Genomic DNA, 13,675 nt, shown 5'->3' with positions numbered 1-13,675 from the left:
TTTTTTTAAATTAAATAGTTAGAAATTATAAAAATACAAAATATGTTATTAATTTTGTTGAAGAAAAAGCTATTGAAGTCGTTTTTTTATTTAAAAAATAGACATTGATACATAGATAGATATTTGAATAAAGTTATATTTTGTTTGTAAGGGTTAGAAAAGCTTTTAAGAAAACTAATTTTCTTTTAATTTGAATATATAGTTTGATCAAATGTATGCCATCTAAATCATATCAAATATTAAGAAGGGATGTTGAAGATATAATTATTAAATTTATAAGGAAAAATAAGTCGAACGAACAATATAAGTAAGTTTATAATCAATTAATAAATTTGCATAAAAATATAAGTTTTTGAAGTCATTATAAATCATTTAAACTGAAAAAAAATTATAAAAAGAAATTTAATTAACAAAAAAATTAATAAAAAATAAAAAAGATCTTCACTCTCTTTAAGTTAATAGATTTACTTTTTTGGTAAGTAGAATTATTATTGTTAAGAGATTAGTATAATTAGTCAGCCACTTTAACGTCATGGGAAATAAAAGCACTTCTTCTTAAAGCAAGAAATCAATCCATTACTAAGCATATCAGTAAGAGTAGTTGAATAAAATTGAAAAAGAAATCAAAAAATAGCACCCTTAAAACTCATTTACATATCATCAAAATAATTAACCCTTAGAAGAAGACTTGATTACTTTTGAAGCTCTCGAGGCTCATTCAGACAATAGAAGAAAACTTAAAGCGAATCCCTCTGATTTAAAATAAGGTTCACAAATAAAAGATCTAAAAAGTAAATCATAATAAAAAATTGAAAATGATTTAGAGAGGTAAACTTTCAGTGAAAATCAAAGTAGAGAAACATCATCTATACATTCAAATATAAATAGCGTTGTATTTTTCAATGATAGAAAAGAAAGTAGCAAAAAAGAAATAAAAAAAAATATTCTTCACTTAGAAAATAATCTAAGCAATTTGATAAGAAATGAAAACTACTTTGCTGCTCTTGATAAGTTATTTGAGATTTTATTTTTAAACAAAAAAATATATGGCAATAACAGCGAGTAAGTGGCCTTTACTATGCACAGAATGTCAAGTATTCTGTGTCTTCTTGGTAGACTAGAGGAAGCTTTGAAATATGAATATGAATCATGCTAAATAAGAAAATCAATTTTAGGTACTCTTGATATTAACATAGCTAAGAGCCTAATATATATCTCAAAGCTTCTTTGGTACTTCAAAAAGTATGTGTAAAGCTTTTACTATATTTTGGAAGCTTATAATATTTCTGAGCATCCAATTAATAGACTGTAAATGGAGCTAAAGTAAATGATTGGAGAAGTTTCACTTGAAATGTCTAATATTGCACACGAAAACGAGCATTTTATTCTATCGTTTAAGTTAAAAATCCTAGCTTTTTAATCAAAAAGAGCAGCCTTTTTGTTCGACGAGTCTTATATTGATGATGATTTAACTTTATTAGCACATGAAGTTTGGAATTACAAATAAGGTATTTTCTTGTTATAAATGATTCCTTCAAAGAAATATTAAATTTCACTGAGTAAATAAAATTCTACCTAAATTGACTGCTGCGATTCTAATGGATAAGAAGATAATTGTCCAATTTGTTACATAGAATTCAAAGAATAAGATGAGCAAAAAGAGCTATTATGTAATCATATATTCCACTCCGTATGCATAGATAGATGGATTATCAAAAATCAAAAGTGTCCTATGTGTCGTAAAAGCTAAGATTTGGAAGAATATTTGAGCTTTTAATAATCAAGATTACACAAAATATAATAAGAATAGAATCAAAATATTTAATAAAAATTTCAAAATTTAATGATTGAAAATACAGAATTTAATTTTACTGGAGAGAAAGAAAGCAAAAATAAAGATGAACAAAAAAATTAGGCTAATTTAGAGTAAACACTTAACAGAGAGCTCATTTAGCTGTCTCCTCGAACATAATAAACATTTATTTTCCTAAAGAAAGAAATGGAAAGTAAAGAAATTGATATTTTCATGCAAGATTACAACTAGCATTTTAATATTCTTCCTCTTCCATCAGAAACTGTCAATCCTGATTAAAATATAAAAAATAGCAAAGACGAAAGTAAAGATTAAAGTGAATCAAATGTATAAACTAACAATTCTTAATAAAGCAGCGAAGATAATTCAAATAAAAACTCAGCAACTGATGCAGAAATGGAAAAGAATAGCGTTTTAAAAGAAGTCATAAACAATATAAATTTTAACAAGAATTAATAAAAAATATGCGAAAATCAAATTAAAGAAAGTTTGAACTTACCTTAAAACATACTGTTTGAAAAAAATCCTGATGAAGAATATGATTTTTTGACTGATGAAAATTTGTTTAATTGTAAAAATTAATTAAATTTTAATGAAAATTAAGACGATAATCAAGATGAGTAAGAAGAGGAATAAAAATATTAAAATGATGATTAAAATTAATTTTAATTTTATTAAAATGCTCATTCATCATAGCAAAGGATTTAGTTCAACAAAAACAAAAATTATTCTGAAAGAGTATTTGGTGTTTCAGCAGAATTGATTTAAGAGCATTTAAATTGTATGATATAAGTTGGTTAGCTTTTTAGTGATGAATCAGAAATTTAACCTTTTGAACATTAAAGAGGAGTTTAAAATAATTAAAAACATTTATTTGGACAGTATGAGGGAATAATGGCTCAAAGTAGCGATTTTAACAACCTTGAAGAAATCGAAGATGTGAATTATGAAGATAGTTCAGAAGAGAGCTTGGAAGATGAATTCGAGTAAAATATTAACTAATAACAAGAAAACAGCTTCTCCTAATTTGAATTTTAAAAAGCTTGCTTTGATGATAATAATGAACAAATTAATTAATAAGACATGAAAAAATAAGAATAAAATGGTTAAAATGAGTTATTTAGTTTTGGATAACAAGATATTGATTTCGACTAACACGAAAGTATTTTTACTGATTAATCATTTTAAAATATTTCAAGCTAGTTCTAAATTAAAGAATCAGTAAATTCAAATAAAATTTAAAACCGATTCGTGTATTTCGAAGAAAGCAGAAAGGAAGATGAACAAATCTAAAAGCAACCAAATAAAAACTTAAATGAAGAAGTACAACTGAAATAGTTCTCATCATATAAAACAATTGATGATACAGACGTTAATTTTGATGAAGATAGAATCAGCGAAATTAGTAATAAAGGCATTAATTTTAGTGATAATAGATATAATAATTATCTATCAAATAATTAATAATAAGCTAACAACAACAACTTTGTTTAAAATATTAAACATGAATCAAATTAAAATGGTTCAGTTAAATAAAATCATAATAATTTGGTCATAAACTAAAATAATCTACAATCTCGCGATAAGCTAATAATAAATACTATACCTGTTAATAATATCAAACAAAACATCATTTCTAATGCAAGAAGCTATTATCAAAATGATGAATTTGATATATTTGACAAGAAATCTGTAACAAAATTTTCTCAAAATCAAAAGATTAATTTGTTTGAGGATGATTAAAAAGAAAACTAATTTATGTATGATAACAACTATGTCATAAATAATAACAAATATTCTTAAATGAGCTTCTTGTGAGATGATTGCTTATATTTTACTATCTAAAATTATCCTTTTTATCAACTAATTACTTTTTAATGAGCTTGAATTCAAGCTCGAAAATAAAACAATATTATGAAATTATTTATGCTTGCTTTTGTATTTATGTATGTATCTATCTATCTCTCTATATTATATATAAAATATATTTTTCAATATAATAATTTAATCAAAAAAAGAGAATAAATTGATTATTTTTCAAAAGCCATTGATTGATATATTATTTCTATTAATTTTATCTCTTCAATTTTTGTTAATAACAACATTTTGCAGATTTTGATCAATATAAATTCTAATTTATTATCAAAAAATAGAAGAAAAATCTCAAAAATCAAAGTATTTTTTTAAGAGTTTTATAGAGAAGCAAACATTTTTTTAAAATAATATTTTGAAATCATTGGTAAAAAATAGAAAATGGAGAGTCAAAAAGTGGAAGAATAAATAATCAATTAAGTAGTCTAGTAGACTGATATCTAATAAAATAATTAAGATATTAACTAAGGAGATAATAACTCCAAGCAAGAGTTTCCATCAGTAAGAAATCAATCTATGGATATTGAAACAACTAAAGCTGAAACTCAAAAGATTGATATGAGTTATAAATAAAAAGCTTAACAATAGAGCAATTAAGAAGCTTAAAAATATTAATATAATAACTTATAGGCTGAAAGCAATTCTTAAAAAATCTAAAATGGTGCGATGATTTCATCAAATTAGCCATAAAATATCTTGGAAGTAAATATAAAAAAATTTTGATATTTTTTAAATTAAAAATAAATAATAAAAAATCAATTATGGATTGTTTAAAAAGTATTTTTAAATTTTGCTACTAACCATAAATAATAAATTAATAGGAAGAAGGGTTGGATAGTGAGTAAGAAGATCAGTCTAGAATAAATAAAAAAATTTTATCAAAATGCAAAGGAAAAAATGACCCGGTCCTGGTCAATTATGCAAACGTTTTATTTTATGCAGGCATCAAGAAATCTAACTTCGGTAGAAGCGAATTGATAGAATAAATTCATTATAGATATTAAAATTATTAAATACTTGAGTATGATCATGCCTATATCTAATGGATATTCCCTAACAAATATAAATCAAGCTTCAATTATTAATCTAAAGAGCTAAGTGATGAGGAAATTGAAATATTTTTGGTAGAACCTCTATTAGCAAAAAGAATAGTTAAAAGTTATGAAATGATGCTTGACTTTTATGGAATGAGTATTAAAAATTACATAACAGGAGAACTCAAAAGAAATAAGAATTACAAAGAAAGATACGAAGACGCTGTTTGTGGGCATAATGTTTTAAGAATCAGAAGAATTTTGACTTCTCTAAGCAACCTAGGATTTAGGAAATATGCAATATAGCTTTGTAAATTTTTGCAAAAAGAAATAAATGAGGGCGACAGACCATTAAAAAACAGAAAAGGAGATTATAATTATGACTGGTAAATGTACTAAGAATGTCAAGATAAATCAGATGAGAAGATTCTTGAAGCAAATTGCTTTTAAAAAATAGATTAAATAAATAGAGAGAGTGTTTTCTTTACTATGGGATTTGACAAACAAAAGCAAGAATAGTTAGCTAATGATTAAGGTGAAGAAGAAATTTAGTAGAGCAAATAACAAAAAAAAAGCTTTTGATTATCAACTTAGCAAAAATTTAAAAAAATATATATCAGAAATTAATTAATTGTTTGTTTGTTTCTTTATAATAAATTTTTATAAATCCATGTTAATTTAATAAAAATAAACATTATTAAAAAAAAATTAACATAGCAAATCTAGAATTAATTCTATCTTCATAATATAATTTTGATAGGCTAAATAATATTTTATTTTATTTATTAATTTTATGACTTAGCTAATTTATCTATTTATCTATCTCTTATTGATTATGAGATATTAGAATATTATGTCTATATAATGTTAATGATGAACAAAAATGTAGTATTTTTATTAATTAATTCTTGGATCAGTCAATCAATAAAATAAATATATAAATTTATTAATCAATCAATAGTGTTTGTTTTCAATTTTAATTAATAATAATGAATAAAAATGCTAATTTAGGCAATATTCTAACAAACATAAAACTGAATAAATTAATTTTGCATGTATTTTTAATATATATAAACTTAGTAATTTAATTTATTAAGAAATTTACTATAATATTACTATTTGGTTGATCAGTCATTATTGTTCTTGAGAAGCCTCAATAATACTTATTATTCTGATAAGGCTTCTAACCATTTCTTTGATACGAACAGGTTTTGAGATGAATCCATCGAATCCCTTATTTCTGCAATTCTCGACTTCAGTATCATAAGCTGTTACTGCTACTACAGGAACCCATGAGATATATTTTTAATGAATTAGATTTTATATTTGCTTAAGAGCTTCAAATCCATCCATGATTGGCATATTTAGATCCATAAATATTAAGTTAAAAGTTCTATTTTATGTTTCTTTCAGGGTTTTTATTTTATCTATAGCATCTTACCCGTTAATAGCTTCTTGTATAACTATATTTTATGAGCTTTTAAACATCTATTTGAGTACTATTCTGTTAAATGTAGTATCATCTACAATAAGGATTAGGGTATCTTCTGGAAATAGAGTATCGAATATGTCTTGATCAATATCATGACTCATTATTGTATTCATAGTAGGCTTTACCTGTTTGTTTCCTATAGATGAATGGCTCTTAACAACTTAATTGGCAGTAAATTGCTACTGTCTTTGTTATTAATGAATGTTCTACTAGTAAGTGTTTAAAAACATTTTATTTTATGACTTTTAATCATCTAAGACTTAACTAGAATATATTTATTCAGTATTATCCAAAGCATTTATTTAAATGTTTAATAATTAAGGATCATTTGCAGTATCTTTCTTAATTAATATTTTTGTTCTAATTTATGTATTATTCTAGTTTTAATTACCTTCATTAATCTATTCTTTACTGTTTGGCGATTGTACCTTTTCAGTTAAGGGTACCAAGTTATCTAATGAATAAATAAAATTAAATTTCTATCCATCAATACTTCCCCTATTCGATTATTGCAGACTCTTCCTATTTTTGCCTGGAGTTAGTTTATCTTCAATATATTCTCTAAAAGTACTTTCACCTTCATTTTTAGAAATTTAAGTTTTTTCTATCTAAATGTTTACTATCCTTGGTTCCTTTTGATTCATTTTTCCGTATTCGTTTTAATCTGGAAGCAAAAATGACACTCCTTAAGTTGCAATTGCATGCTTAGCTCCACTTTAAATATTATTCTTTTCCTTATCAGCAAAGCTAGTGGTGTTGAGTATACATTTTTTCCCCACAGGCAGTCTAAGTTAATTATCATTTTGTTATGTTGGCAAAGCTTCTATTGGTGAATGACTTTGTCTTTTATGTTTTTTCAGACTACTTTTTTATTCATGTCTCTTTTTCATTCTAGGACTTTAATTAGTAGCAGAATCAGGTATGTGAGTTAGAGAGTGATAATGCGATTTTTCCTGGGGACGAGAAAATTTATGAGAATTATTAGATTGCAAGGATACTATACTCAGTCTATCTTCTTAAATTTATATACAAGAGTCTAAATTTCTTAATGATATTTAAGAAAAATTAGAATTTTTTATTGTGTTGAAAGTAAATTGTTATTGTTGATTCTCATATTTTAATGTTCCAGCATTTTTTTTTTAATTTCTATTGACAAAAACTTTTTCGTTTGATTTTATATTCAGATTTCTTACATCATTTTTTTCTTGTTAATAACCACCAAATTCATCAGTTAATTCTAACTAAAGGAAGCTTATCTCTGTATTTAAATTTTCAGAAAGAGGCGATTGTAAATGTTTTTTATCAATAGAATATCTAGTTGTTTAAACAAGATTATGACTCTCAGTACCAGATTAGCCTTCTTTATTTGATCTAGGACTCAAAAAACCCTTGCTTAAAGATAAGAGCTTTTTGCTATTCTTTAAATTTTAACTAATGATTGAGTTTTAATTAGCGTTTCCATCGATTTAGCTGTTAACTGTATCGTCAACTTCATTTTCTTCATCTAATTCGTCATTTTCGCTTTCTTCTCCTGAAAGATCCTTTAACTTTGTACTTTTATAAAGATGATCTTGTTTTCTTAGAAGCTAAGTGAATGGATCTTCAATCGATTAGTTTCTGTGATCTAATATAAAAATAAAACAATTAATATCATCTAATTAAAATCTATTGTGTCAATAAATGTTTATTTATAAATTAATATTAAATAAATTTAAATATAATTAATTAATAAATAAATAAATACATTATGTTTTTTTAAAATTTTAGGGGTTCTTTTTGAACTAACTTTCACTTCTAATTTTGTTGTAATTATTATTATCTAAAGCTTAAGTGAAGTAAGTGGAATAATTTTTTGTTTCATTAAGTACTTGAGAATTTACAACTTGTTGGGATTAATTAGTAAGAGTAGATTTTTTTATGCAAGGTGACAGAGTAGTACTATGATATTCTTAGCTCGCCTGATAGCTGTTTGATAAAAACTTCCTGTTTGATCTTTAAAACTTGCTACTCTCTTATTTACTTCTCATTTGTAAAGTATGCTTTTTATTAAAGTGCCTGAATGGTCTCAAAAGAGTGTCCAAGCTATCTAAACTTACATTTGACTTTAATTTTCTCATTGCAGTAGTTGCTTTAGAATGATTTTAATTTTAAGGAGCTTAATTAAAATTAGAAATATTTTTTTTAAATTAGCTATTCAAATTTTTAGAAGCAACTGGGGTACATTTGTTGTTATTTTAATTAAATTCTTCAAGCTTTTTGGGAGAACTTAAGCTATTGTCATCTTTTTTAGCATTTTCTGATTAATTTTCTTTGATGATTTTATCTTCCTCGGTTTATTCATTATTTAAATCTTTCTATGAATTACTTGGAGTTAATTTCGCTTAAGAAGTTTTAGGTTTGATATAAATTGCAAGTGGATTTTTCTATTACTCTTACATGTATGTATTTAAAGTCATGTCTCTTTTTCTTATCACAATTTAAGGAGAGTAGTTCATTCTATAAAGACTTCTTTTTTTCATTATCTATGCTTAAAGTGTTTACTGCTCCAATAAAAACTAATTTTAAAGCTAAGTAAGTTAATTGTTATTGGAAAAAGAAGAGCTGTAACCTAAGACTCCTCCTACTGTAGTTCTAGCTTATTTAGGAGAAAATGAAGCTCCTGATTACTTTGAAGACCTCCTAGATTGTATGAAATGGTTGAAATCTTTGTTACTGTACATAACTTGTGGAATTATGCTGAAAGGATCTATCATAATCTCCATGTGTTATAATTTATTACTTATCACAAATTTATCATAAGATGGAATATCATCCTTTTCCAAGATTAAATCTGAAGTTTTTCTCATCATTCTGTTGCTTTTTTCAGCAGCTTCTTTTTCATTCAAATTCATATAAAGCCAAAATTTAAATTAGCATCCCTTTTATTAATATTTAACTTAATTTATATCAATTAAAAAAAATATTTACTTCTCCAACAGCAGATTTTAAGTTAAATTTAGAAAAAGGACCTAATAGTCCTATTAATTTCCTAGATACTTCTAAGCCAATTCCAGGACCTTATCTGAAATGACTATTAGGAACAGGTATATTTTCTAATGAAGCGCTTGAGTTTATTATAGCAACTTGCTCAGGAGACATTCCTGAACCTGTATCAATAATCGTTATACAAATTAAACTGACTGTGTATGTTTTTTATATTGAAGCTTGAATTTTTATTGAGTCATTTTCTTTGGTAAATTTAACAGAATTTCCTATCATTTCAATTAAAATTTAAGTTAATCTGTTTTCGTCTGTCTGCATCTCTATATTTTCTTCTTCTAGATCAATCTCAAACTTTAAGTGTTTACCTTCAATTTCTGTCTAAAATAGCTCTTAAACCTTTATTTGTTTATTATTTTATTATTTATTAAAACATTTTTTTCATTAATTTCATAAAATTAATAAATGAATATAAATAAATAAATAAATAAATAAATAAATAAGTAATTAAATACTTCTCTAATAACTGTGTATAAATCTATAAGATCTGTCTTTATTTGTATTTTAGAATTGCAATTTATCTATTAAAGATCTATGATACTTTGTACTTAGTGGTGAAGAATCAGCCCATTTTTCTTTATTATTTCTAAGTTATCTTTGATATCGTTGCAGATTTATTTGTTGTTCGGTGAGAGAGGGAACCACTACTCCATCGTTTCACTTAGCTAAATTATAGAGTTAAGCGGCGTTTTAGCAATATGCTAAATATAATTCAATAACTAGGATTTAAATTCCGATGATTCCTAATAAAAAATAAAATTTTTACTGTTAAATAATAATAATAATAATAAACAAATTAATTAAATTACTTTCATTTACTACATAATAAATCTGTCAGTAGAATCATTAATCATTACAATTAATGCTGGCTCACCATTCAAAATTACAGATGTAATTTTTATATCATATTATTTTAAGTTATCATCATTATTATTAGATCTGGCAGCTAAATCTGCCTTTGTTTCTTTGCGTGGTCTATCCAAGATTTGTTAGCAATTAAAATACATGCGATCAAAATTATTTAATCTATTTATTAAAAAAATATATGTATTAATTCATTTACTCATAGAATAAATTTTACCTTTGCGAGCGAGTCGGGCTTTCTTCATTAGCCTAAAAAAAGTTATTTATCAATTATTTAAAATTTATTTTTTATCCGCTGCTGGATCTGTTATCCTACTGTTGTCTTCTTACTTCTGCAAAATTAGTGTAAAACCCTATTTAATCTTCATCGTCTTAGTTTTACATTTTAGAGTTATATTATTTTTTTGGATTATTCTATCTTTAAGGCACATATAACGATTCTAAAAACTAATGAACAGATTGTTAAGTAATTTTATCTTTAATTCTAAAATTATTATATCTCTTTTATTTTTCATAGCATTCTGTAAGAAGTAGATTATTTGCTTCTGTGATATTATTATTATTTGTATAAAGATTTTTCATTTCTAATACATTATCATTACTTACATTGTATTTATTAGAAAAACGAGAATGATTCATTCCACTGCTATATTCCTTTTCTCTAATTTTACTTAAATTATTATCAATGTTTATATTTTGAGATTTTTGACCGCTGCTGCTGTTTGAATTAGAAGATGAATTACTTTTTTTCATCTTTATTTGTGAATCATCAAGTCCTTTAGAACAAAAATTATTCGAATACTATTGTTGTTATTAATCAGTTATGTTAAAAGCTTGCTAAAATAGAATATCATTTATAAAGCGAATATCTATATCTAATTTAGTTTCCTAATTGGGAAACTGCTAAATTAATACTGAACTCTTTTAATCACGAATATTTGAACAACTGATATACTTATCAGAATTATTTTTTAAGTTTTTAATTTCTTATTAAGAATAATGATGATTTTTTTGGATGCTTAAGGGTAAAATACTTTATTGATAAACAATGCTGTCTTTCTTTTTTTAGGCAAATTTTTAAGCTTGCTGCTCATATTGATTAATATGGTTTTTCTGGAAAATTGCTACACCAATAGGTAATTTTGTTTTCATTATTTCTACAAGCTATTTTAAATCACGTTACTTCTACTACTAATTAATGAATTCAGTTCTATTGTTATATTCAGATAAATAAAAAGCAATCATTTATACAAGCATCAGAATAACGCCAAGTGTTTATGTGTACCTATCGTCTAAAATAAATACACTTTGAATGATTGTCACCATTATTACGGTAGTTGTTTTCCAAAACCATTTCATCCAAATAAACATTAAAAACATTAATTAATACTCATTTAATATTAAATCTAAATACTAAATGGAAACCTTTTAGATTGGTTACTTTGAAGTATTGATTTGATAGTTTAAGTAGACACCTTGCCACAATAAAATATTGACGTATCCAACACAAGAGATGACAAATATGAAAGGATAGACCTTAATCTTTTATAAAAATTCCTGTTTGAAGTGATAGATTAACTAAATGATTATAAAAGAGACTAGCATAATTATGTAATAAACTAAATTAGATATTATTCTCTCATTATCGTTAGAGCTCTAAATAACTCTTACAAAGTAATAAGCAATCAAATTCCAAAATGAGTATTTATTGAGAGATATAAATTTATTTTAAATTTTCTTTTGGAATTTATTTTCAATCATCAAATTGTCAAAGATAAGATTACCATTAAGAATAAAATTTAGATTAAATTTTTTCTACTATGAATACTAAGTTGTTTGAGTAATATGTTAAATTTTCGGAATTTTTATGGGCTATAAGTTCTAGTTATAGCGCTCAAATTTACTTTTCTTTTAATTTTGGAATGACATATTTTTTGATAATTTAGATTCTTCTATCATTTCTTTTATTCAGCTAAATGTTATTCTTCTTTTTAATTCTACTCTTTCTTATATAGCTAGCTTATATATATTTAATATGATTGAATATTAATTTTAATTAAAAAAATGAATGCTTTCGCCAAAAAAATTTACATTTGAAAATAAAACATAAATTTCAACTAATAAGCTTAATGTTTATTTATATAATATAAGATGTAATAATATTTCTTAATTAGAGCCATTACTTTTCAAGTGCAATGTTATTTATAAATAACAGAAAGCTCTTAAATTTATTTATTTATTTAATTACTTGTTTATTTTATTTCTGCTTGCTAAATATTGTAATTTGCAAAAAAAGCGACTGACGTTCAAACATATAATACTCTAAATCGATTTGAACGTAACTCAAAAAGAATCAATAAATCAAATAATTAATTTTGAATAGCTAAAATATTTTTTAATTCAAAAGATTTTTTTTTTTACTTTCAATTTATCATCCATCCGTTAATACTAAATTATTGGTTTATTATTTTTAATTTTGTTGTATTCATTTTAATAAATTTTGTATTGATTTCAATATAGATTTTTTCATATTTTTATATACTATTTAGCTACCTATTTATACCTTAATTATTATAAATAAATTATTATTATAAATTTTTAAATCTTGAATTTTTTTCTCTAAAAACTCATTTCAATATTTTATGAAAAATTATAGTTTTATTGATTTAATTACTGAATAAAAATATTTTTTAAAACCTATTAATCTCATTAAATAAATATATTTATTTATAATTTAATATCATTATATATTTAGTAAACAAGAAAAAACAAATATTTGAATTAGCTTTGAAAGTTTAGTAAAAACTACCTAAAAAAATTTTATAAGTATTTAAAATATAATATTAAATATTTTTTATTAATAATATATTATTTTAAAATCAATGATTAAAACAAAAAATATACTTAGATAATAATTAATATATCTTTTCAACAGATTATTTTTATTTTAATTTTAAATAAATTAAAATATTTATTTACTTAAAAGAATACTTTGTTTATAAGCAAGTTAAAGATTGCTTAGACTAATTTTTAATAAATTTAACTTTTTTAAAATTTGGCTAATAAATATTTATGTGCTAAAAATATTTAAGTGTTTAATTTATTTAAATGCTTTTTACAATTAATTTTGAAGAAAAAAATATTGTGCTGCTTGTTGAATTTATGTAACAAAAATATTTTTTAAAGCCTGCATATCTCAAAGTAAAAATTATATAATTACTTTTTGATTGATATTTATTTTTTTTTTAAAAAATTTTTTATACTTTTTTTGAATTATTTTTGGAAATAAAAAATGTAAATAAAAATGCTTAGTATTAATTATAAGTAAAAATTAAAAAATCAAGCTCTGAAACTATTTCAAAAATGTATTTTAAACTAATGGTTTCTATATTGGGGTTGGGGTTGGGGTTGGGGTTGGGGTTGGGGTTGGGGTTGGGGTTGGGGTTGGGGTTGGGGTTGGGGTTGGGGTTGGGGTTGGGGTTGGGGTTGGGGTTGGGGTTGGGGTTGGGGTTGGGGTTGGGGTTGGGGTTTGGGTTGGGGTTGGGGTTGGGGTTGGGGTGG

General features: G+C 24.1%; 3 protein-coding genes across 3 annotated transcripts; 2 read left to right on the top strand and 1 right to left on the bottom strand. All coding sequences in view use genetic code 6, as the record gives it.

Annotated features, from left to right (window-relative positions):
* Positions 1-289: 289 nt before the first annotated feature.
* On the top strand, positions 290-3,631 carry TTHERM_00071110 (zinc finger, C3HC4 type (RING finger) protein; the record flags this gene model as incomplete). The annotated part of the gene is made up of 1 exon (XM_001007849.2): positions 290-3,631. The coding sequence occupies exon 1, from the start codon at positions 533-535 to the stop codon at positions 3,629-3,631; it is 3,099 nt and encodes a 1,032-aa protein (XP_001007849.1). The 5' UTR covers positions 290-532.
* A 435-nt stretch (positions 3,632-4,066) lies between these two features.
* On the top strand, positions 4,067-5,301 carry TTHERM_00071120 (opioid growth factor receptor; the record flags this gene model as incomplete). The annotated part of the gene is made up of 2 exons (XM_001007850.3): positions 4,067-4,387; positions 4,507-5,301. 2 exons carry the CDS (start codon positions 4,067-4,069, stop codon positions 5,299-5,301), a joined length of 1,116 nt encoding a protein of 371 aa, XP_001007850.1.
* Positions 5,302-5,704: 403 nt separating this feature from the next.
* TTHERM_00071130 (response regulator receiver domain protein) lies at positions 5,705-11,536 on the bottom strand (the record flags this gene model as incomplete). The annotated part of the gene is made up of 6 exons (XM_001007851.2): positions 5,705-7,835; positions 7,956-9,129; positions 9,179-9,589; positions 9,706-9,993; positions 10,060-10,276; positions 10,332-11,536. Coding segments are annotated over 6 exons (5,238 nt in total), but the record flags the coding sequence as incomplete, so codon positions are not given.
* Between the last annotated feature and the right edge of the window lie 2,139 nt (positions 11,537-13,675).

The sequence above is a fragment of the Tetrahymena thermophila genome (genome assembly GCF_000189635.1).
Source record: "Tetrahymena thermophila SB210 genomic scaffold scf_8254811, whole genome shotgun sequence".
In the NCBI taxonomy this organism is placed as follows: domain Eukaryota; phylum Ciliophora; class Oligohymenophorea; order Hymenostomatida; family Tetrahymenidae; genus Tetrahymena; species Tetrahymena thermophila.
This window is presented reverse-complemented; position numbering and strand designations above follow the sequence as displayed.